The sequence below is a fragment of the Cyanistes caeruleus genome, chromosome 10 (assembly GCF_971803275.1).
Source record: "Cyanistes caeruleus chromosome 10, bCyaCae1.hap1.1, whole genome shotgun sequence".
Classification (NCBI taxonomy): domain Eukaryota; kingdom Metazoa; phylum Chordata; class Aves; order Passeriformes; family Paridae; genus Cyanistes; species Cyanistes caeruleus.
The window spans coordinates 24795453-24817921 of NC_141710.1; the positions used below are offsets into that span (position 1 = coordinate 24795453).

At 55.3% G+C, this 22469-nt stretch overlaps 3 protein-coding genes and 1 non-coding gene across 4 annotated transcripts; all 4 read left to right on the forward strand.

Moving 5' to 3' along the window:
* The first annotated feature begins 1392 nt into the window (after positions 1 to 1392).
* Positions 1393 to 5405, forward strand: MINDY4B (MINDY family member 4B). The gene is made up of 9 exons (XM_086844167.1): positions 1393 to 1496; positions 1750 to 1777; positions 2361 to 2483; positions 3117 to 3236; positions 3954 to 4045; positions 4258 to 4423; positions 4787 to 4852; positions 5136 to 5146; positions 5384 to 5405. The coding sequence occupies exons 1-9, from the start codon at positions 1393 to 1395 to the stop codon at positions 5403 to 5405; spliced, it is 732 nt and encodes a 243-aa protein (XP_086700293.1).
* A 1633-nt stretch (positions 5406 to 7038) lies between these two features.
* Positions 7039 to 9342, forward strand: LOC111922056 (uncharacterized). The gene is made up of 2 exons (XR_015274468.1): positions 7039 to 7252; positions 8603 to 9342. It is a non-coding gene; the product is annotated as an uncharacterized LOC111922056 (transcript).
* Positions 9343 to 10094: 752 nt separating this feature from the next.
* SIAH2 (siah E3 ubiquitin protein ligase 2) lies at positions 10095 to 13732 on the forward strand. Its single transcript, XM_086843801.1, has 2 exons — positions 10095 to 10832; positions 11323 to 13732. Exons 1-2 carry the CDS (start codon positions 10440 to 10442, stop codon positions 11878 to 11880), a joined length of 951 nt encoding a protein of 316 aa, XP_086699927.1. The 5' UTR covers positions 10095 to 10439; the 3' UTR covers positions 11881 to 13732.
* A 3046-nt stretch (positions 13733 to 16778) lies between these two features.
* Positions 16779 to 22125, forward strand: ERICH6 (glutamate rich 6). The gene is made up of 9 exons (XM_023933243.2): positions 16779 to 17072; positions 17905 to 18003; positions 18079 to 18236; positions 19008 to 19072; positions 19845 to 20245; positions 20378 to 20463; positions 20807 to 20959; positions 21225 to 21450; positions 21853 to 22125. The coding sequence occupies exons 1-9, from the start codon at positions 16848 to 16850 to the stop codon at positions 22117 to 22119; spliced, it is 1680 nt and encodes a 559-aa protein (XP_023789011.2). The 5' UTR covers positions 16779 to 16847; the 3' UTR covers positions 22120 to 22125.
* Positions 22126 to 22469: the final 344 nt, after the last annotated feature.

Here is a 22469-nt window from a genome sequence, read left to right on the forward strand (position 1 = left end):
TCAGGATCTAGCAGCCCATGAGGCATTACTGACTGGGATGTCATTTCTTGTGCTTTCACTGTGAAAGGCAAAACACTGCCGGGTTATTGTAAAGGTTTGTCAGCTGTATCCTTTCCCAAGGAACTCTGCTTCTGCATCTCCTGGATTTTATCAGTGTGGAAGGGCTTCTGCAAGTCAGCACAACTCCCAGCTTTTTTCATCATTTTCTTCTTAATCTGTATGCATATTCCTCCTAATGTTAATGTGTATTTTTAAAGCATAATTCGTATTGCATCTCGTGGTATTGTTTACTACACAGCAAACCCAAACACATTCCTTCATTGTGCAGGCAAGAGCAGCCCCAGCCTGGGGTCTGGGTGTCCTCACAGGGGCACTGTGCCCAAAGCCTGGCCCCATCAACCCCACGTCCCACCCTGCACCCCAGCACCAGCTCTTCCCAAGGCAAACAACAACTTGTTACCAGCAAAATAAAATTAAGCCAATGTTTGTGTGTTTGACTGGCTGAAAGAGCAGGTGTGGTCTGTCCAATGCAAACCGTGAGGGAGCCCCATCATGGACCCTGAGGGACCCCAGAACGGGCCCTGGGGAGCCCCTGCACGGACCCTGGACCTCCTTGTGTCCATGGAAATGCCTCTGCTCCCACCCCACACTCCTGCCACCCTCAGCCACCCCCCCTGAGCAGCCACTGCTGCCATCATCCCACCCTGCTCTTTATTTATTAAATTCATCATTAAACATTGATGCTGCTGTACAGCGAGCAGAGCAGGGCCGGGCTCTCCTGCAGCTCCATCACATTGTGACGGGGCACTGCCCACAAACCCCGGCCACGGGCAGGGAGGTCGGTGCCTCTCAGCAGTGAGGGTTGGAGGGCGGCTGGCCAGCAGCTCCAGTGCCCCCACAGCACTGCCTGGAGCAGCACCTGGAGCAGCACCTGGAGCATCACCTGGAGCATCACCTGGAGCAGCACCTGGAGCATCACCTGGAGCATCACCTGGAGCAGCACCTGGAGCATCACCTGGAGCATCACCCGGAGCATCACCCAGAGCATCACCCAGAGCATCACCCAGAGCACTGCCTGGAGCAGCACCTGGAGCAGCACCTGGAGCATCACCTGGAGCATCACCCAGAGCATCACCCAGAGCATCACCCAGAGCATCACCCAGAGCATCACCCAGAGCACTGCCTGGAGCAGCACCTGGAGCAGCACCTGGAGCATCACCCAGAGCATTACCCAGAACATTTCCCAGCTCAACACCCAGAACGTTTCCCAGCTCATCACCCAGAACGTTTCCCAGCTCAACACCCAGAACATTTCCCAGCTCAACACCCAGAACATTTCCCAGCTCATCACCAGAGCATCACCGCAGCAGCCGAAGGGAGCGCAGCCGCTCCATGGGTGACGGGCAGGCTGAGCACCCTGCACAGACGGAGCTGGAGGAGATCACCAGCAGAATCTCTGATCTGAGCAAATGGAGAGAAATCTTTAGTTTCCGTGGGTAAGATTTTCATTCTGCTTCTTTAACACAGTTTTAATTCCAGGTGGCTATTTAATGTTATTTTAAAAGTTATGTTTTAATACAAAACTTATGTGACAATGATAAAAGTTCCTCGTGTACTCAGTAACGTAAATGCTACAGCTCTTACTCTCCCCTTGTTCTGGGGTTCCCTTCTGGCTGGGCTCCGGTTTCTCCACGTGCTAGCAATATCTCTGTTGGGTGTTCTAATTTGTACTTTATTTTACGTTTTCAGTTTGGAAATCAACAGCACGACTCATCAGGTAACTCCTTTTCCAGAGGCAATATTTTCTGTTTGTCTGGTGAGTTTTGGGCTGTCCTTGGTTGGCACAAGGACACACGTCTGTACCTGCAGCCCAGGTATCTCTGGAGATTCATTTCTCATGCTGCTTCTTTGAGAAAGAGACGTTCTCTTCAAATATTTTGAAATCAAAGGGACAGGCCAGTCCAACATTTGATTAAACTTTCTCTCAAAAAATAATGGTTTTCACAGTGAGTTTTAGAAAACAAACTAAGATCTCCAAAATGTAAGTACTTGGAGAACTTGCTGTGCCCTTAGGTTGGGAGCCACTGAAGGGTATTATTCCCTGCAATTCGGACAAACACAGCACTATGACCTGCTCCAGTCACCAGCTCGTAGGGATGTGTTGGGAATGTCTGCAGAAGTGAAGGGCACCCCTGTCCCAGGGCACCCCAACCCCCTGGCAGCGACAGCCAGGCGTGGTGCCCACCCCAGGGCACGGGGGGAGCTCGGGGATGGAGGTGCTGTCCACTGCTGTCCACTGCTGTCCACTGCTGTCCACTGCTGTCCACTGCTGTCCCCTCCTGTCCCCTCCTGTCCCCCAGCCAGGACGGAGCAGTGCTGCAGAAGGATCACCCGGAGCTGGGCAGGCCCCAGGGTCGCAGCCCCAGCCCCCCCTGCTCCGGCCGGGCGTGGGCGGCCGCCCCATCTCCCTGGACACGGCCATGGTGAGCTGCCTGCTGAATTAATTATGAGCTGTAATTGAATCCCCTGACGGCTGGGGAGCCTTTCCTGGTGCTCTGACTGCCGGCTGCATCCTGCTGCCAGCTGAACAGGCTGTGCAATGGGCATGGATTATTTAGGAGACTCTTAGCAAACAGGGCTGGAACCTTAAAGCTGATAGGCAATAATTCTCAGGGGAGAGCCAGTCAAATGACAACAGGCAACGTTTCCCTGCTCTTAGGGGCTTCCCTGAAAAACAGCCTCAGGACAAGAGGCAGGATGATGGAATCTTAGGATTGTTTGGCTTGGAAAGGGCCTTTAACACCATCAGTGAGGGATTTCAGCCTGGCCCCAAAAGCACTGCTGCCAGGTGCTGCTGTCCAGCAGCTCTGCAGGTGATGGCAGGACAGGCCCCAGAGCAATCTTCCCCAAAATCTGCTCTGTACCCAAATGTCAGTTATTACACGCCGCAACCAAGCTTCAGCAGGGTGGCTGAGTGTAGAATGCAGTCCCTGCACTCCAAACATCATCTTTGCTCTGAAGCTGTGAGGGCTGGCTAGGCAGGCAGTGAGAGCCCCATGTTCCAGAGCCTCATGCTGGGATGAGAGGTGTGACCCTGCTGCCTCCTCCTCCTCCAGAGGCTGCAGGAGCTGCTCTTCAGGAGCACGACCCCCCTCTTCAGCCGTGAGTGGGCAGCAGCTGGCTTCAGGTTCCACCCGCCACACTCGGATCTGGCCTACGCTCTGCAGGCAGGAAAGGTAAACGTGTCCCCCAGAGACTGCCACCCCCTGCCTGGTGTCCCCAGAGACTGCCACCCCCTGCCTGGTGTCCCCAGAGACTGCCATCCCCGCCTGGTGTCCCCAGAGACTGCCACCCCCTGCCTGGTGTCCCCAGGGACTGCCACCCCCTGCCTGGTGTCCCCCAGAGACTGCCACCCCCCGCCTGGTGTCCCCAGGGACTGCCACCCCCTGCCTGGTGTCCCCAGGGACTGCCATCCCCTGCCTGGTGTCCCCAGGGACTGCCACCCCCCGCCTGGTGTCCCCAGGGACTGCCACCCCCTGCCTGGTGTCCCCAGAGACTGCCACCCCCTGCCTTGTGTCCCCAGAGACTGCCACCCCCTGCCTGGTGTCCCCAGGGACTGCCACCCCTGCCTGGTGTCCCCAGGGACTGCCACCTCCTGCCTGGTGTCCCCAGGGACTGCCACCCCCTGCCTGGTGTCCCCAGGGACTGCCACCCCCTGCCTGGTGTCCCCAGAGACTGCCACCCCCTGCCTGGTGTCCCCAGAGACTGCCACCCCCTGCCTGGTGTCCCCAGGGACTGCCACCCCCTGCCTGGTGTCCCCAGGGACTGGTGCCAGGGCTGTCCTGCAGCTTCTCCTCCACGAGGGCTTCTTCTTGTCCCTGGCCAGGGACTGTGGGAATGACATGAGCTCGTTCAGACTCCTCAGATAGCAGGGGCTGTTCTTCTGTTCCCAGGGAGGAACAAGAGCCATTCTGGCAGCTGTACAAGCACACATCATCACATACCTGCTCTTCACAAGAGACACAGAATGTACTCACCTGGAAAGGTAAGAGCTGGGCCTCAAGGCACATATAAAAATTATTTCCACGCAGTGTTTGCTCAGTGCCAGCCTCTGAGCTCAGCCGTGCAGATACAGGTGGGGATAGGCACTGGGAGAGAAGCTTTGGCTGGCCCCCAGGCAAGGCTTCTTCCCACCAAATCCTCTGATTTCGGGACACGTGTCCCCCCAGTCCCAGCCCCTGCTGTCCCCTGGCACAGGCTGTGCCGGCTCGGGCGGCACCAGCAGGGGCAGGCACTGGCCACGGCCCTGGCAGAGACCCTGTGGGCAGCAGCAGGAGGTGGCAGAGCCGTCGTGTGCCTTGTCACTGCCCCTATCACCGTGGTGCCACGCGAGGGCTGCAGAGCCAGCAGCTTCACAGACAGAGTGAGTATGGATTTTCCTTAAAGACATATTGAAACACAGAATCTCCAACACCTGCTCTGTGCCTTGTGCTGCAGTACAAACAGCCACCAGCCAGGTCCTGGTGCAGCCCCAGGTACATCCCCTCCCCTTCACCAAAGCCCATCTTCCTTCTCCTGCACAAAGGAGAATCCTGTCAGCACAAAGCTGCTCCCCTGAAACCCAGCACAGAGCCAGAGCCCCCGGCTGGGGAAGGGGCAGAGCAAACCTTGGCATTGCTCTTTCACTTGACTAACAGAACCACAAGGATTGTGGCTGCACAATCTCAGCTTTTCAGGATAATTCATGTCTCCTTTCCACCACCCTCACGGTGCTCGTGCCCAGCAGACCCGGCTGTTCGAGTTCTCGGAGAAAGCTGCGGCTCAGGGCTTCATCTCTCATCACATCGACTGTGTAAGTGGGGATAACTGCTTCATCCCTGTTATTTTCTTGCTAAATTGCATCTTATTTCCCATTCAAATTGGGCATTTTGGACACAGAAATGTCATCATCATCAGGACGTTCACACAGTTGATGTGCAGCTAGTTCATGGATCATGTCCAGCCTTTCCTGTGGGAAGGGATCCTGCTCCCATGGAAATCCCTGTGACTTTATGCATTATTCCAGCTCTCTCAGCCCACACACACTGGGTAAACAGGGCATTTTGTACGTCATTCAAAGATGTGATTCCTTGCAGCCTCAGCAAAAGTATGGAAAAAACTGTACAAAACACTTTTAGCCAATAACTGGAAGTTCCTTCTTTCTTTTCTTTACCTGATCCTATTTGACAGAATTAGTTACAACATTTTCCTGGAATAACACCTTCCTTATCTAACTCAACACACTCACCTAAGGCTGTATTGAAGCAGAGGAATTGTGTTAATTAATTAAATATGATTTACTGGCCATAATTCCTCCCCTGTGACCCCTTATTTCTTTTTCCAGTTCAAAGGTGATCATGGAGTGATCCTGTTTTTGTACAGTTTACTTTTCTCTAGGACACTTGAAAGGTATATTTCGCTTTTTAAAAATTTTCCTGTAGTTTGGTTAGATCTTCTGAAAAGCCCTTTCCTTTTCTCCCATTTCTGTAGGTCAGGCAGGGAGGTACGGTGCTGCCTCTGGCACAGGCCCAGGGCTGCCCTGATGATCTGTGCTTGGCCACACAGGGTCCAAGAGGATTTGGGTGGCACAGCTCCTCTGCTGAGAGTCACTTCTGGAAACATCACCTGTACAGAGGTAGGATCAGCCACATGCCTCAAGCGTTCTGGTTTTATTTTTCCCACATAAATATTTTTTATTTAGGAAAAAATTATCACTTGTTAATTAATCCGAAGGAAAAAAGAAGCATAAGTAATGAACTTCTTTTTAATGAAAAAAATATTTTGCAATATTAATCATGTCTGTGCACTTAAAAAAGAGATGATGAAGATGATAGGAGCAATAATTTTAAAAAAGCCGCTGTCAGCCTGGCATCTCCTGCTGGCGAGGGACAGAGCTGGGAGCAGGGCACCGCCCGCAAAGGGCTTTTCCCGGGGCTGTTTCCGCAGGCCGTGCTCAGCCTGCTGCTCACCGGACGGGCGAGCCCGAGGGAGCTCGGCGGGCACCGGGAACCGGGAACCGGCGCTGCGGATGGGGATGGGGATGGGGATGGGGATGGGGACGGGGATGGGGATGGGGATGGGGACGGGGATGGGGATGGGGACGGGGATGGGGATGGGGATGGGGATGGGGACGGGGATGGGGATGGGGATAACGAACCCCGGCAGCGGCGGTACCCGGTGGGATTTCTGCGCTGGGAGCGAGAGCCAGGACAGCGACAGGTGAGAGCAGGGACACGGGACACGGGACACGGGACGGGGACATGGGACAGGGGACAGGGGACAGGGGACAGGGGACATGGGACATGGGACATGGGACAGGGGACATGGGACAGGGGACAGGGGACATGGGACATGGGACATGGGACATGGGACAGGGGACATGGGACATGGGACAGGAACAGGGACAGGGACAGGAACAGGGACAGGGACACGGGACAGGGGACATGGGACACGGGACAGGGACACGGGACAGGGGACAGGGGACACGGGACAGGGACACGGGACAGGGACACGGGACAGGGACAGGGACAGGGACAGGGACAGGGACAGGGACAGGGGACACGGGACAGGGGACAGGGACACGGGACAGGGACACGGGACAGGGACAGGGACAGGGACAGGGACAGGGGACAGGGACACGGGACAGGGACACGGGACAGGGGACACGGGACAGGGACACGGGACAGGGACAGGGACAGGGACAGGGACACGGGACAGGGACAGGGACAGGGACACGGGACAGGGACACGGGACAGGGACACGGGACAGGGGACACGGGACAGGGACAGGGACCGGGACAGGGACCGGGACAGGGGACACGGGACAGGGACAGGGACAGGGACAGGGACAGGGACAGGGACACGGGACAGGGACAGGGACAGGGACCGGGACAGGGACCGGGACAGGGGACACGGGACAGGGACAGGGACAGGGACAGGGACAGGGACAGGGACACGGGACAGGGACACGGGACAGGGACAGGGACAGGGACACGGGACAGGGACACAGCTCCCGGTAAGCGTGTCCCGCCAGGTGAGCCCCGGGCTGCGCACGCCGCGGGTGCCCGTGTGGCTGTGCAGTGTCTCGGGCAGGCACGGCGTACTCTTCGGCACCGACAGCCGGCTGCTCTCCGACTGGAAATCCGAGAGAATTTTCCACCTGTACTTCTGCAGTGGGCAGCAGGAGCAGACCCGAACTGCCCACCTGACGATAGGTACGGAGCCGGGCTCACCAGGGACTGAGGGCTGGGAGTCACTGTCGAGAACTGTTGTTGTGTTAAATACTCAATACAAAGTTTAAACATACCAGAAAGCAGGACTGTTTCAGGATTAATTCAGAATTTATAAAAGCCTTCTCTCCAGCTGCCGTGTTTTGCCCCATCCAGCCCTCAAGCCCCACGCAGCCACTCACTCACTCCCCCACCAGCAGGATCAGGGAGGGAACTGCAGGGGTAGGAAATGAAGAACTTGTGGGTTGAGACAAAGACAGGTTAATAAGAAAAGCAAAAGCCACACACACGCGCCAAGGAAAACAAAGAATGAATTCACTTCCTCCAGAGGCAGGCAGGTGTTCAGCCACCTCCAGGAGGGCAGGGTCCCATCACACACAGCAGTGACTTGGGAAGACAAACACCGTACTCAAAAGTCCCCCTCCCTTTCTCTTCCTTCCCCCCACTTTATACACTGAGCATGATGTCACACGGTCTGGAATATCCCTTTGATCATTTTGGGTCCCCTGTCCTGGCTGTGTCTTCTCCCAGCCTGCCACGCACTCCCAACTTCCTCACCAGCAGGAGGAACCCAAAAGGCCTTGGCTATACCAGCAATAACAAAACCAGCTCTGAATTATCAGCTGGGTTCTGCACAAATCCAAACCACAGCCCCACACCAGGCACTGGGAAGGCAATGAATTCTACCCCAGACAAAACCTGCACACCCACCTGCCCGGCTGACTGAGGCTGAAGTCTGTCTTGCTGCTCAGCACCAGCTGCCACCGTGGCCCTCGTGTTCCCCACCAAGTTTCATATCCCCCCAGGAGGGATAAACTGCTCCTGTAGCAACGCTTGGGTTGTGAACCAGGTTTTGTGCTTGGGGTGCAAGGTTCTTGTTTCTCTGCTGCTGTGCATCACTTACCTTCCTCGCTGGGTGCCTCCTTCCTTGCTCTCCTTTCACTGCAGCACTTAAAGCAAAGTCAGAACCTTGAAACTAAAGGGTAAATCTGCACGGAAGTAGAGCGATTTGAGATCAACTGTCATGATACCTGGTGTGGCCACAGATCCTATCTGAGCATCTGCTCAGAAAAGCAACATGCAAACACACTGTGCAAGTAGCCCAGGGCTGCACTTAGAGCACCGGAATTTCCCGGGGGCCCCAGGGGCAGGGGCAGTCCCCAGCTCGGGGGCCCTGCTTGAGCTCCCCCAGCTCCCTGGGGCAGACCAGCAGCACATCTGCACCAACACAGCTGCGGAAGCTTCTGCTTTTAGCCTTCACTGAAGCCTTTTGGAGTGGGGTTGGGTTTTTAAGATTTTCTTTTTTTAGACATTTATTTTTCATTTCCTCTTCAGACACTCATTCGCATCACTGGGAAGAGGCTCAAAGAGAAGGCCCCTGCAGCCCAGGGAGGAGGCGCCCAGCCCTGGAGATGGCAATCAGGACCAAGTGGGCAGGTGCAACCATCAGCTGGAACGGGACAGACCCCTTCTTTTGAGGAGTGAGCACAATGGACCCCTGCTCCTGAAGGAGCATCTAGCACACATTACCAACTCCACTGGTCACTGCAGTCTGGGGGACAAAACCTCTCTCCCCAGACAAACAGCCTTTGGTGCACTGAAGGGACACCCTGCCCACAAGGCATCACACCTTCACTGGGGGAACAGCCACCTGCAGCCCTGTCCCACTGCACACCCTCTTCAGGTGCTAGGATGCAGGAAAGAGTCAAGTCCCCGCACAGCTGCCTGGAAGGATTTAAAAGCTGCGCAGATTGGGATGGGATGTGTGATTTGGGAACTTGGTTTAGCGGTGGCCTTGGCAGTGCTGCGGTAATGGTCGGACCTGTTGGGTCTTAGAGGGCTTTTCCAACCCAAACTGTTCTGGGGTTCTATGATTCAGGGATTTTGCTGCCACTGCCAAATCCTGGCACCCCACATTAGCCTGACAAGCGTGCGCAGGGCACATTGCTTCCAGCTCACAGAAACCACTGTCCACTTCCTTTTTCACTGCCATTACTCCAAAACGACCTGTCAGTCACACCCTTAACGTGTTGCTAATGACAACTAACAATAAACCTTCTGCAAGTGATCCAGAAGCTTGGTTCAAATTTATTGAATCGAATAAACTAAATTTATATTGAATTGAATAATTTAATATATTCCATATTATAAAATAAGAAGAACTGGTGACCCCCAGCCTGAGATTATGCTGGGCCAGGATGAGATGCTGGTTACACCTGGCGTGGGGTCTGCGCTGCCCATCTCCAGTTTCTGCCCAGCTCAGGGCACCGCGGAGCTCGAGCTGTCCCCGGCGCGGAGCTGCGGCTCAGCCCGAGCGCTGCAGGGGACGGACAGCGCCGCTGGCAGGGACCGCTCTGGTCCGGTGTCACTGCATGGTCCGGTGTCACTGCATGGTCCGGTGTCACTGCCCAGTCCCGGTGTCACTGCCCAGTCCTGGTGTCACTGCATGGTCCGGTGTCACTGCCCAGTCCTGGTGTCACTGCATGGTCCGGTGTCACTGCATGGTCCCGGTGTCACTCTCCGGTCCCGGTGTCACTCTCCGGTCCCGGTGTCACTGCCCAGTCCCGGTGTCACTGTCCGGTCCCGGTGTCACTGCCCGGTCCCGGTGTCACTGCCCGGTCCCGGTGTCACTGCATGGTCCCGGTGTCACTGCCCGGTCCCGGTGTCACTCTCCGGTCCCGGTGTCACTGCATGGTCCGGTGTCACTGCATGGTCCCGGTGTCACTGCATGGTCCCGGTGTCACTCTCCGGTCCCGGTGTCACTCTCCGGTCCCGGTGTCACTGTTCCGAGCAGTGCGGGCGGTCCCGCGCGGTGCATGCCGGGAGCGGGGCGGGGACCGCGCGCAGCCGCCGCTCGCCCAGCACCGCCCCGGCCATCATCATCATCATCATCATCATCATCATCATCATCATCAGCATCATCATCATCATCATCATCATCAGCATCATCATCAGCATCATCATCATCACATCATCATCATCATCCTCATCATCATCATCATCATCATCATCACATCATCATCATCATCATCATCATCATCATCATCTTCATCCTCCTCTTCTCCTCCTCCCCTCCCCTCCCCTCCCCTCCCCTCCCCTCCCCTCCGCTCCCGTCCCCTCCCCTCCCCCGGTTCCCAGCGCGGCCCGATGCTGCCGGCGGTGCCGAGGAGCGATGAGCCGCCCGTCCTCCGCCGGGCCCGGCCCTAGCAAGCCTTGCGGGAAGCAGCAGCAGCAGCAGCAGCAGCAGCAGCAGCACGCCCCGTCCCCCGCCGCCGTCCTGCCGGGCACCGGCGGCGCTTCTCCGCCGCCTCCCCCTCCTCCTCCTCTTCCTCCCCCCCAGCAGCAGCAGCAGCAGCAGCAGCAGGAGCTGACCTCGCTCTTCGAGTGCCCCATCTGCTTCGACTATGTCCTGCCGCCCATCCTGCAGTGCCAGGCCGGGCACCTGGTGTGCAAGCAATGCCGGCAGCAGCTGAGCCTCTGTCCCACCTGCCGGGGCCCCCTCACCCCCAACATCAGGAACCTGGCCATGGAGAAGGTGGCCTCGGCCGTCCTCTTCCCGTGCAAGGTAAGGATGAGGGGCTGGGCAGGGGGACCGCCCGGACCACCCCCGTCCCTGTTCCCCTGCAGAAAACCCCCACCCACCACCCCCAGATCCCCCTGCAGAGGACACCCACCCATCACCCCAGGTGTTGAAACTAGAATCCTCTGTTCTTTTTAAAGAAAAGGAAAATCCGAGCCAGGACATCTCCAGCTGATCTGGACGGATCAGATCTAACTGCAACAGCAGATCTAACTACAACTCAGCCGTACAGCCCATTTTATCTGAGTGCTTGTGTTAGGAAAAAACAACCACAAAATACAAGAAGAATCCATTTTAAGTGGAAACAAATACTAAGTAAAAGCTCAGCTTAAATCCAGGCTACATACAAGTTATGTAAAATTTGCAATGAGCACGAGAGCTCTGGCTGATCACCTGTGTTTCCAGTTGACGGGTGGGAGCAGCGAATACGAGTGCTGGTGCCTTTCCTGATGGCTTCTGTTTGGTCTCTTTCCAGTATGCCACAACAGGCTGCTCCCTGGCACTCCACCACACAGAAAAGCCAAAACATGAAGCCATGTGTGAGTACCGTCCCTACTCCTGCCCGTGCCCGGGTACCTCCTGTGACTGGGAGGGGTCCTTGGAAGCCGTCATGTCCCACCTCATGCATGCCCACAAAAGCATTACCACCCTTCAGGGAGAAGACATCATTTTCCTTGCCACAGACATTAACCTGCCAGGGGCAGTGGACTGGGTGATGATGCAGTCGTGCTTTGGTCACCACTTCATGCTGGTGCTGAAGAAACAGGAGAAGTGTGAAGGTCACCAGCAGTTTTTTGCCACCGTGCTGCTCATTGGCACCCGTAAGCAGGCAGAGAACTTTCAGTACAGACTGGAGCTGCACGGCAGCTGCCACCGGCTGACCTGGGAGGCGTCTCCCTGCTCCATCCACGACGGCGTGTCCGTGGCCATCCGCAGCAGCAACTGCCTCGTTTTTGATACAGCTACCGCACACCTTTTTGCTGACAACGGAAACCTCGGCATCAACGTGACAATCTCTATGTGCTGCCCGTGATGCATTGCTAGTGAGACTCGAGCTGTCTGGGTGTAGTGCTTCAGCAGGGTTTGGTTTTGGTTCCTGTTTTTTACGCTGCTCAGCTATGCCATCTTGTATGCTAAGGCTTCTGACTAGCCAACGGTTGTAACTTTGGGCAGAAGAGGAACAAGAGTGTGCTGTAAGTAACATGAGCGGGACAAGGTCTTTTAAAATTCTTGGGTGCCTTAGGAAGATTATACACACAGAGTTACCTTTTATAATTATATTTTATGTAAAGAGTGCTTCCATTAGATATGTGGCTCAAGAGGCTCCTGTTTGGAGCACATCTAGAAGCCCTTTCAGCAGCAGTACAGACTCCTTCTGTCACAGGTGGGCTTTAATAAAAGGCTTTAGTATCACAAGAGGGTTTGGTTTGGAAGAGATGATTATCTGTTCCAATCCTCCTGCCATGGGCAGGGACATCTTCCAATATCTCAGATGGCTCCAAGCCCTGCCCAGCCTGGCCCTGGACACTGCCAGGGATCCAGGGGCAGCCACAGCTGCTCTGGGCACCCTGTGCCAGGGACTCCCCACCCTCCCAGGGAACAATTCCTTCCCAATATCCCATCCAGCCCTGCCCTCTGGCAGTGGGAAGCCAGTCCCCCTTGTCCTGTCACTCCAGGCCCTTGTCCAAAGTCCCTCTCCAGCTCTCTTGTAACACCCTTAGACACTGGAAGGGGCTTTAAGTTCTCATCATTTGCCCTTAGTGAAGCCATATTGGCTATCACAAGTCACCTTATTTCCCATGTGCCTTAGCATCATTTCCAGGAGGATTTTTCCAGGCGTTGAGGTGAGACCTGACCGCCTGTAGTTCTGTGGATCTCCCTTATTCATCTTTCTAAAAAAGGGGGGTTATGTTTCCCCTTTTGGAGTCAGTGGGAACTTCTCTGGACTGCCACAACTTCTCTAACATGATGGATGATAGTGGCCAAGCCACTTCTTCCACCAGTCCCTCTGAACCCATGGGTGCATCTCATCATGTCCTGTGGACTTGTGCACCTTCAGGTCCCTTAGACCTCCTCGACCCCCATGCTCTCCTAGTGCTGGCAGTTCTTTGCTGCTCTCTGCCTCCTGTGACTTGGCCAGTGTGGCTGGAGCAGCTTGCTGTGAAGGCTGAGTCAGAAACGTGGCTGAGTGCCTCAGCCTTCTCCACGTCCCAGGGAACTGGGTTTCCTATTTCCTTCCATAGAGGATCCACATTCTCCCAAGTCTTCCTTTTATCACCAGTACCAGTACCAGTACCTATAGAGGTTGCTCTGCTTGTTGCCATTGATGCCTCTGGCCAGATTTAATTCTTTCAGGCTTTGGCAGTCCTAACCTGATCCCTTACAATCTCTCTGTACTCCTCCCTGGCTGCCTGTGCTTTCCTAGTAGATGAGAGAGTAGGTGAGAAAGGAAAGAAATCCAAGCAGCCTCTCACAGGAGAAGCTGTGAGGGGAGCAGTAGGTACTTCAGCAATATTGCTCCATTCCCTGGTACCTTATGGAAGGGAAGAGCACTGGGTCAGCTGTGGTGGCTTTAACAGGAAAAAGGAGAGAAGGGGCTGGGGCACATTTCACAGAGCATGGAACTGCTGGCTCCTGTCTGCTTTAGGGAGATGGGGCCAGGTACAGGGGCAAGCAGGAGGCACAGGTTTCACAGACTGCAGATGGCTGGAGCCAGTGACACAGGGTTGTCCATGTGCAGCTGCCCTGGGACACGCTCTACTGTTGATTATTGTCAAAGATTTATAATATAACAAGAGCTTTATGGCCAGTGTCTTGTCATTTGCTATTTAAGTTTTGTTGCCATATTTCTTTTATTTTGCAATAAATATTTTGCAAAACCTCCACTGAGGAGCTGTGCTAACACACGAGTGCGTGGCAGCTGCTCCGTGGTTTGTGGTGTGCTCGGCCATGCTGGATCAGCTGGGATCCCCTGGCATGGGCTGGCTCTCCCTGGAGGGTCCTTGCCCCTGCCACCTCCCAGCCCCGCTGCTGGACACACGAGCAGAGGAACTGGGTGGGGATGTGAGTCCCAGGGACAGCAGTGACAGCCTGACCTGTGCAACTGAATCATGGGGCTGTCACCACAATCGACTCTGCCTGCAGCTCCCCCCTGCCACAGGAACGTTCTGCTGGAGTCCCTGACAGCAAATACCAGCTCCCCACACGGCTGTGCCAGATCTTGTCCGTGCACCATTTGGAGGAGGCAGTGAGCCACGAGGTGACACTGCCAGGGGGAAGCCTCACAATGGTGGAAAATGGCAGGTAAAGGGACAGGTGAGGCTTGGTGTGAATAAATACAATACAAAAGGAGGAAAACCAGTCCTGACTGTTCCTCCTGGGAGAGCTCTGGAGTTATGTCCAAGCCCTAAGCAGCCGTCACCAGTACCTGGCAGCAGCCCTCAGAAAAGTGCACAGGAACAAGTTTGGCCTCAGTGAAGGGAAGCTCGGTCTGGCTGCAAGAACTTGGAAGTGACCATGGAAAAAACCTCCCAAGGAATTACTCTCTAGGCACTGAATACCAACGATTAAAGATTCTACAGCTGGTGTTGCTTACATTGTGCCAGCAGAACTCCAGCAGCATCAGCCTGGTGAACTAATTGCCTCCTGCATAAACAGGATCGAAATCAAGCTATGGTTCCAACAGCTGTCACCACCTGTGCTTTCATCAGGATTTAAGCAAGAATTCCTAAGGATTTGATTAATTTTTCTGTAATTTGGTAAAACTTATAGTGGAAGGTAATTTGGTTATTGACATTTGGGACATAAGAGGATTTTTGCATAAAGCAAAGCTCCAAAGTGTGTCTTTGAATATAGCAGGATTAATTAATTACTCCAGTGTTACCTATAACCCACATAAGTTAACACACTTTATCATTAGGTCTGTCCACACCATTCAGTTCTGAAGAAGTAGCAAACTCTTGCTAGACTTCACCTAAAAAAAACCAAACAAAACGAACCCATCACCTTGTGTCTTTTCTGACTGAAACTGAGTTTAGGATAAGGAATACCTCAGCTGGCACTGCCAAGAAGGGAGGTGTTTCCAATTCAGGTCACCTAGTAGACAAGTGACATTCATTTCAGGATTCCCTCATCAGGTTTCAGGTTTTCCTCCCAAGGCAGCTGATATGACTTCCCAAGTAAAGTTGTGACAGTTCCTTAAGACATTCAGAAGAGGTTATTGAGGCCTGCCTGGTTTTCTGAACAGAACTGACCCCTCTCAAGCCCCCAGCCTTGAAAGGGATGGTGAAGCATATCTGGACAGAGCTTGCAGCAGGCAGACCTGCATGCCAGGCAGAGCCCCGGCCAGGCTACAACACCTGGGAGGTGCCCTGAGCCCCTTGGCTGCTCTCCAGCCCGCCAGGACCATCTGCTGTGGAAGGTGATGCCCAGGGAGCAAAAGCTGTGCCTGGGAAGCAACTTTTCTGTTGCTAGAGTTCTCCCTAAAAACTATTTCCGTTTCAAACACAAATGAAAATGCAAGTGTCCAGGGCCTGATGAGTTTAGACTGAACACAGCACAGCTCGAGGGGCCCTGGCTGGGGCTGTGCCTCTGGCTGTCGGGACAGGCACTCGGCTCCGTCGTGCCACAGCCAGACCCAAGGGCTGTGGTGACCCCAGGAAGCCATGGAAATGATCTTGCAGTGCTCTGGGCACCAACACCAGACGAGTCACTGATACCGCTGGCTGCACCTCAACATGCTCTTTCCATCTGAAAAATAAGTGAAGCTGACTTAGTGTGTTGTGGAACTCACATGCTAGTAAGACACTGTGAATTTGTACAGACAGCACTGGTAAAGTAGCACACACCTGCTCTCCCGAGGGGTATCCAAACCTGGCCGTGTTTGCACATGACAGTTTTCTCTCTTTTATTCTGCAGACTGTACGTGCAGGTTCCTTGCAGAGGTTCCACAGCGGCAGGTCCTAGGGAGAGCTCAGGGATGTGTGACAGTGTGTGGCACAGGTGTCAGGAGCGCGCTCGGGCAGGTGTTCCATGAGCACGCCGGTGGTGTCCGCAGTCAGGGCGGGTTTGGTGACGCGTGCTGTCACCCCCAGCCCGGCTCCCAGCTCCTGGCAGAAGCAGCAGCTCCGGGGCTGGGCAGGAGCAGCACCGAGAACGGCTCGGACACCGCTGGCACCAAGGGCCCCGCAGGCTCCCGGGGAGAGCCGGTACCGGGCAGTGCGGCCGGCACAGCGCCCGCAGCCCCGCCGAGGCGGCCGCGGGGAACGGAGCGGCCGCAGCTGCAGCCCCGAAGAGCAGCGAGCGCCGCGGGGCAGCCTCGGCCCGGGGCCGGTACCGGGCGGGACAGGGGCCGGTACAGAGCCGGTACCGGGGCCGGTACCGGGCGGCACAGGGGCCGGTACAGAGCCCGTACCGGGGCCGGTACAGAGCCGGTACCGGGGGGGACAGGGGCCGGTACAGAGCTGGTACCGGGGCCGGTACAGAGCCGGTACCGGGGCCGGTACAGAGCCGGTACCGGGCGGGACAGGGGCCGGTACAGAGCCGGTACCGGGCGGCAAGGGGCCGGTACAGAGCCGGTACCGGGGGGGACAGGGGCCGGTACAGAGCCGGTACCGGGGGGGACAGGGGCCGGTACAGAGCCGGTACCGGGCGGCAAGGGGCCGGTACAGAGCCGGTACCGGGGCCGGTACAGAGCCGGTACCGGGCGGCACAGGGGCCGGTACAGAGCCGGTACCGGGGCCGGTACAGAGCCGGTACCGGGCGGCAAGGGGCCGGTACAGAGCCGGTACCGGGCGGCACAGGGGCCGGTACAGAGCCGGTACCGGGGCCGGTACAGAGCCGGTACCGGGCGGCACAGGGGCCGGTACAGAGCCGGTACCGGGGCCGGTACAGAGCCGGTACCGGGCGGCAAGGGGCCGGTACAGGGGCGCAGCCGCAGCCCGCGCGCTCCCGGCGTGCCCCGCGCCCGTCGCCCTGGAGACGCCGCCGCAGCTGCCGGGCATGGACGGGCCGGGCTGGGCCGCGGAGCCCAGCGGAGGGGCGGACGATGGGGCGGAGGATGGGGCGGACGGGCTCCGCTGGCCCCGGCCCCCCGAGGAGGGCACAGAGCTCCCGGCAGAGCCGCGGTGCGAAACACCCCCGGCCGGCCCGCAGCCGATCCTCGCGGGCCTGCCCACCCTCCTGGCCTACAGACCCGAGTCCGCACAGGCAAACGTACACCACGAGGTCAGTTGGGGGTGGGCGCACCTCGCTGCTTCGTTCACACGGTTCCATGTGCAAAACACGGAACCAACGCCCTTTGCCGAGCCCGCAAAGGAGCCCCTTCATGACAGGCTTTTCTTCTGCGAGGCTGTTGAAACAGTGCTGGCTGTGCACACCTGGGTAGCAAGAGGCTGTGCAGTCTCTCCCCACTGCTGCATCCTCTGTTGAGAATTTCCCAGCAGAATATTTTGTCTAAATCTGATAGAAAATGTATATAAATAGGTACAAACACAGAATACAAGCAGAGCACAGTTCCCTGTAACCCTTAGCAGAGCAAAGTCACCAAAGAATTAATCCGAGACACGAGGTGGGGAGTGAGGGAATTTTTGTTTCCATACTCAAAACACACCCTGCTGCCAACCTGGTTTGCACCTGGTCAGATGTGACCAGCACTGTATCACCAAGTCTGCTGGTGCTTCCTCAGAAACTCCCACAACTGCAGACATCAAGGATTTTTCTCTGTAACACATTCAAATCCTCAGCCTCAGTGTTCTGTGCTCTCAGCTTCCTTGGGAAGGAGCACAGCTCATAAATATCACAGTCATTCCCTTTCTTTGGGAGCATTTATTGATTTACTTACAACACCTCTGCTTTTCTTTTTGGTGGTTTCCTGAAGCTAATGTTTTGAGTTAAATTGTTCCAAGGTATCCCAGACACGGATCCGCCATGAGTGCCCTTAGGCGCTTTGTCACATTTGTTGCATTTTGAGCAGAGCCCTCTTTGGCCGTGCTGAGCCGGGGGTCTGGGGGCTGGCACCCCATGTCCTTCCTCCCTGCTCTCCCCACCATCGCTGCAGGCAGAGGAGGATGCTGAGCCAACATGCGAGTACTGTGGCAACCTGCTGAGGCCGTTCCCTTTCTCCGAGGACGTCCCTCTCTCCGAGGACCAGGAAGACGTAAGCTGGTGGGAAGGACGAGCAGGGTTTGCCGTGGAACAGCCGTGCTCACGGCTCCGCTCTCTTGCCTTCTAGAGATTCTGCTGCGAGCGCAGCCGAGAGCTCTATGAGTTCATCAGGAATGAGAGGAAGAGGCTCGAGGATGTCAGCAGCCTTCCCAGAGCTGTCAGCACCCAAGAATCCCTCGGCTCTGAAGCCAACCTGCTGCTGTCAAAGGAGCAAGAGAACTGGAGGTACTGGGAGAACTGGGGATCAGGTCTGTGTAATGAACAGATGCAGCTTGAGGGGAAAAGGACTGTTAAGCTGCAGGGAGAGGGATTAAAGAAGAAAAACCTTTGCTTTAGGCACCAGAAGTTCAGATTCTCTCTGGTCCCTTCTGACTCCTCTATTGCCAGGCTGTTTGGATTAGTTTCCAGAGTCACGCTTAAGAACTGTGCAAGTTCTCAGGCTGTTTACAGGACACCCAAAGCTTGTGCAAGAGTTTAAACCTCCAGGGAAAGTCTAAGTCACAGGGAAAAGGAAAACCAAACCAGTATACCGGGAAACAAACTGTAGGTCTCCTTGAAAATCCTTCGCAGGCTGAGGGTGCAAGTGCTTCCTACTATGTACAAAGCACAAACCAAACCACTGTCCCACTGTCAGATTCGTAGGAAGCTACACAAGAATAGTGAAACTATTCTTTAAGATGAGCTATTTTCTTGATCTTGTGGGCATCTTTCCTTCTCTTTCACGTAAAATCCTGACCCAAACCCCATTACAATATTCGGCTCTCCTGCCAGCAGAGCTGATGTCACTGCAGTGGCAGTCTGTTCTCTGGAATCTGTGTGGGCATAATTCCTTCCTGCTGAGGCATTAGTATTTTGGTGACACTGCTGCCTGTTACTTGAAATTGTGAGCAGAGAGAAAAACAGATTCAGAAATTGTGTTCCTAAAGCAGGGATATCCACTACTTGCAGCTTTCCAAACAAGATACATGAGGCGTCAACAACACTTCTATTTTCCAGGCAGCAGAAGAGACACCTGGCTAGAGAGTTGGCTGAGCAGTCTTTAAAGCCGAGTGCCACTAAAGGTGAGTTGGTATATCCGTATGGATTTTCCATTTGTCTCAACAATGCATGCAGTGGAATTGCTGGTTTCTAACTGGAGGATTTTACACAGCAGCATGTTCGTTCATTGTCAGATATGCAATCTCATTAAATTAGATACAGCTGTATTAAATCATCCCTCACACATAAGCACAGACAGGCTGTTTGTCATGATTTTCAGTATGTGTGGAGTTTCCAGCCGAGATGCACAGAACCTGACCTGAGAGGACAAGTTGGCAAAGCCAAGCCCTTGGGAAGTAGGAACTGCCAAAATGTGGCTCACCCATATTTTGCCTGACCAGGTGGATACTCCACCAATTCCTAGCCCAGGCTGTGGATGACTGAGCAGCCTTTGAGTCTAGTTGTAGAGGAGGAGTTTTGACAGGTGAACCAGACTTACAATATGGGCATGTTTTCTCAGAGGATAGCAGGGCACTGAGGCTTTTGCAGCACTGGGATGTCAAATGGTCAGTTCCAGTGGGTGGAGACAAATGTTATCCCAAAAAGGTGGTCTTTACACAGTTGTGTGTATACACATAACTGGAAAAATACTATCTTTTATCATAATCCTGTGCTTTGAAATAGCTGAGCACTTTGGACTGCCCTTGTTAGAAAATACCCCAAGACAGACTGTCAGGATGGAACATTTCAGCCAGGAACTCCCACTCCCCCAGTTACAGCAGAGGAATCAGGCAGCCCCATGGTGGCCACTGCCAACCCCCTCTGCTGCACAGAGGCCCTCCCTGTGCTCTGCAGGTTCACAGCAAGCTGGATCCATCTCCTGTGAGCTTTCCCAGGAACTTACATCTCCCAGAGGTGGGACACCAGAGCCTGTTCCAAGTGCAGCTGAGCCCAAGCCCAAGCTGGAGCCCCAGCCCCAGGAGCTGGAGCCGGAGCCCCAGCCCCAGGAGGAGCTGGAGCCGGAGCCCCAGCCCCAGGAGGAGCCTGGGCCCGAGCCCGAGTCCTGGCCTGAGGAGGAGCCTGGGCCTGAGCCCGAGTCCTGGCTCGAGGAGGAGCCAGAGCCCCAGCCCCAAGAGGAGCCCGGGCCCAAGCCCGAGTCCCGGCCTGAGGAGGAGCCTGAGCCTGAGCTCGAGCACGAGGAGGAGCCTGTGGCCTTTGGTGACCTTGGCTATGATTTCAGTCTTCTGGGGAAGAAGGCAGGTACCTGCGGCCGACAGCGACGGGAGCCCTTTGCATGTGTCAGCCGAGCGGTCAGAGCCTGGCAGTACCCATTTTCACAGGGCAGCTGTGCCAGACTGCTCTCATTTGTTCCATCCTTCCAATCTTAGGTGGGGAAGGGTAAATTGGTGCAGAAGTACTACAAAAATGGAAAGAAATTCCTTACCATGCTCCCAGACGGAACCTCACAGTTATTGTATCCTTTACAGAGTTCACTTGCCGTTAGTCCAGGGCCGTTACTAATTTTAAATGTGTCCCAGTCCACTTTATTACAACCTGGCTCATCACTCCCACTCGCTGTCTGAGGAGCAGCAGCAGTGAAACCTGACACAGCTCCTGGGCTGAGGTTTCAAAGAACAGCCAGCAGCTCCAATGAGCACTAGCTTCCAAGACCCAGCCCTAGGAAGCTGAACACCTTTAACACAGTGCTCTGAGTAATATATGTTTTTACATACAGAGTAGTACCCGGAAGTATATAGTGTGTAGTAAGAGACCAGTCAAGCAAAGCAGGGGGTTACAAACACCTTACCTGGTGGCAGCTATCCATCTGGAAACCTGGCCATCATCATTACACGACAGAGAGACCAGCTGATTTGCATAGTACAGGAGGACAAGCAGAGGACAGCCAAAATCCGAGCACTGTTTCAGTCTGATGGCAGGAGCACATGCTATTACCCAAACGGAGATGAGTGGTGCGTTCAGCAGCTTTGCTGTCTCCTCTGTGCATTGACATTTCAAAGGCCATAAAGGGTATTTTTAATAGCATCCAAAAATAGACAAATCCAGCAGCTCATAGGCCCTGCTTTGGGTGCCTTCAGAGCAAGGCAACCCAGCTGTGCCTTGAGAGATGGGGGACAGACCCTGCCCCTGCTGTGCCCCTGTCCCATCCCTCAGGGGAATGAGACCTTCTGCCACAGGAGCTTACAGAGTTCAGAGCTTCCATTTCCCTTTCTTTAGGATAAATATGAGTATCCAGGGTGGGCAGTATTTGGACCAAGCAGGCAACAGGATAAGAAGGTGGACGTGGCCAAACTTGTTGCCAGGACGTCACGTCCCACTGAGCCCCATTTTCATCTCCCTGAACCGCCACGTGGGAGTCAGGATCCTGGCCCAGGACAAGATCTTCATCTCCTTCCTTGCCATGGGGCGACAAGCAAAATTCAACATGGGAACCAAAGTGCAGGTATTGTTCCTGTGCCAAGCCACTCCCCACAGCAGGAGCAGGGCAGCCAGGGAAGCTCTCATTTGCACTTAGCCTGTGGTGGATGCTCCCTATGTTGTCCCATGCTCCTTCCCCAAAAAGCAAGCTGTGGAGGTGTGCATATTACTGCCACTCCTATGGAGATGGGGCACTTGCCAGCCCCAGCTCTCTTCAAGGGGCCACAGTGTGGGACTCCACTCCCAGGCAGGTCCCTGGCTATATCACCAAGGGTCACCCTGGCTCTGCCACAGGGAGAAGAGCTATGGGCAGGGTGCATGGCAGCTACTTTCCTCCAGCGGCTCCTGTCACAGGGGCAGGTTTGTCTGCTGGAAGCCCTGGCCCCAGCTCGGGTGGCTCTGCTGACACGTGTCCTTGGTTCTGCAGGTCGGCACCGCCAGCCAGCCGCTTCCACCAGCCCAGCTGGGTGAGGACGAGCTCCTGCTGCTTGCCTTCCGGGTGAGGATCCTGCAGCTCTTCGACAGGATGCGGGGATGCCTCAACTTCCCTTCCAGTGTGCAGTGGAACAAAATGCAGCCTCCTATGTACCTCATGACCCAGGCTGTAAAGATCTTGGAGCTCTGCATGGCTGCTGACATAAGTGATGAGCTGCGCAGCTCCATCAAGGCGATAATAAATGCACAGGAGCTTTGACCGGTGTGTGTGGTGTAAGGCTAAATGAGCCAGAGACAGTCCCTGATGCTGTGGCACCTGCATGTGCTCAGCAAGGTTTCTCCTCTGGCCCTGCCATGCCCTGGTGCAGAGCAAAGGGCAGTCCAGGGTTGATCTGCACAGCCCCAAATGGGTCTTGCTCAGGGCAGGCAGTAGCAGCTTTCACTGGGGACACCCTGGTGATGGAGGCATGAGAGGGCTTTGCTCAGGCAGCTCCTGAGCAGCCTCTCTTCTGTCTCCAGCCCCAGCTGAGTAGACACTTCAGCTCTTGGCTAAGGCACAAGGTAAAAACATAGCACAGCCAAGCCAGGGCTTGGGATAGGTACACAGGC

Bases quoted from the DNA above. Each gene is read 5' to 3' on its own strand.
- MINDY4B (XM_086844167.1), top strand. From the start codon at position 1,393: ATGGGTGACGGGCAGGCTGAGCACCCTGCACAGACGGAGCTGGAGGAG. The intron at 1,778-2,360 runs GTAACTCCTTTT...CCTGTCCCCCAG, and splicing joins TCAACAGCACGACTCATCAG to CCAGGACGGAGCAGTGCTGC. The intron at 2,484-3,116 runs GTGAGCTGCCTG...CTCCTCCTCCAG, and splicing joins TCTCCCTGGACACGGCCATG to AGGCTGCAGGAGCTGCTCTT.
- SIAH2 (XM_086843801.1), top strand. From the start codon at position 10,440: ATGAGCCGCCCGTCCTCCGCCGGGCCCGGCCCTAGCAAGCCTTGCGGG. The intron at 10,833-11,322 runs GTAAGGATGAGG...GTCTCTTTCCAG, and splicing joins CCGTCCTCTTCCCGTGCAAG to TATGCCACAACAGGCTGCTC.
- ERICH6 (XM_023933243.2), top strand. From the start codon at position 16,848: ATGGACGGGCCGGGCTGGGCCGCGGAGCCCAGCGGAGGGGCGGACGAT. The intron at 17,073-17,904 runs GTCAGTTGGGGG...CCATCGCTGCAG, and splicing joins AGGCAAACGTACACCACGAG to GCAGAGGAGGATGCTGAGCC. The intron at 20,246-20,377 runs GCAGGTACCTGC...TTCCAATCTTAG, and splicing joins TCAGTCTTCTGGGGAAGAAG to GTGGGGAAGGGTAAATTGGT.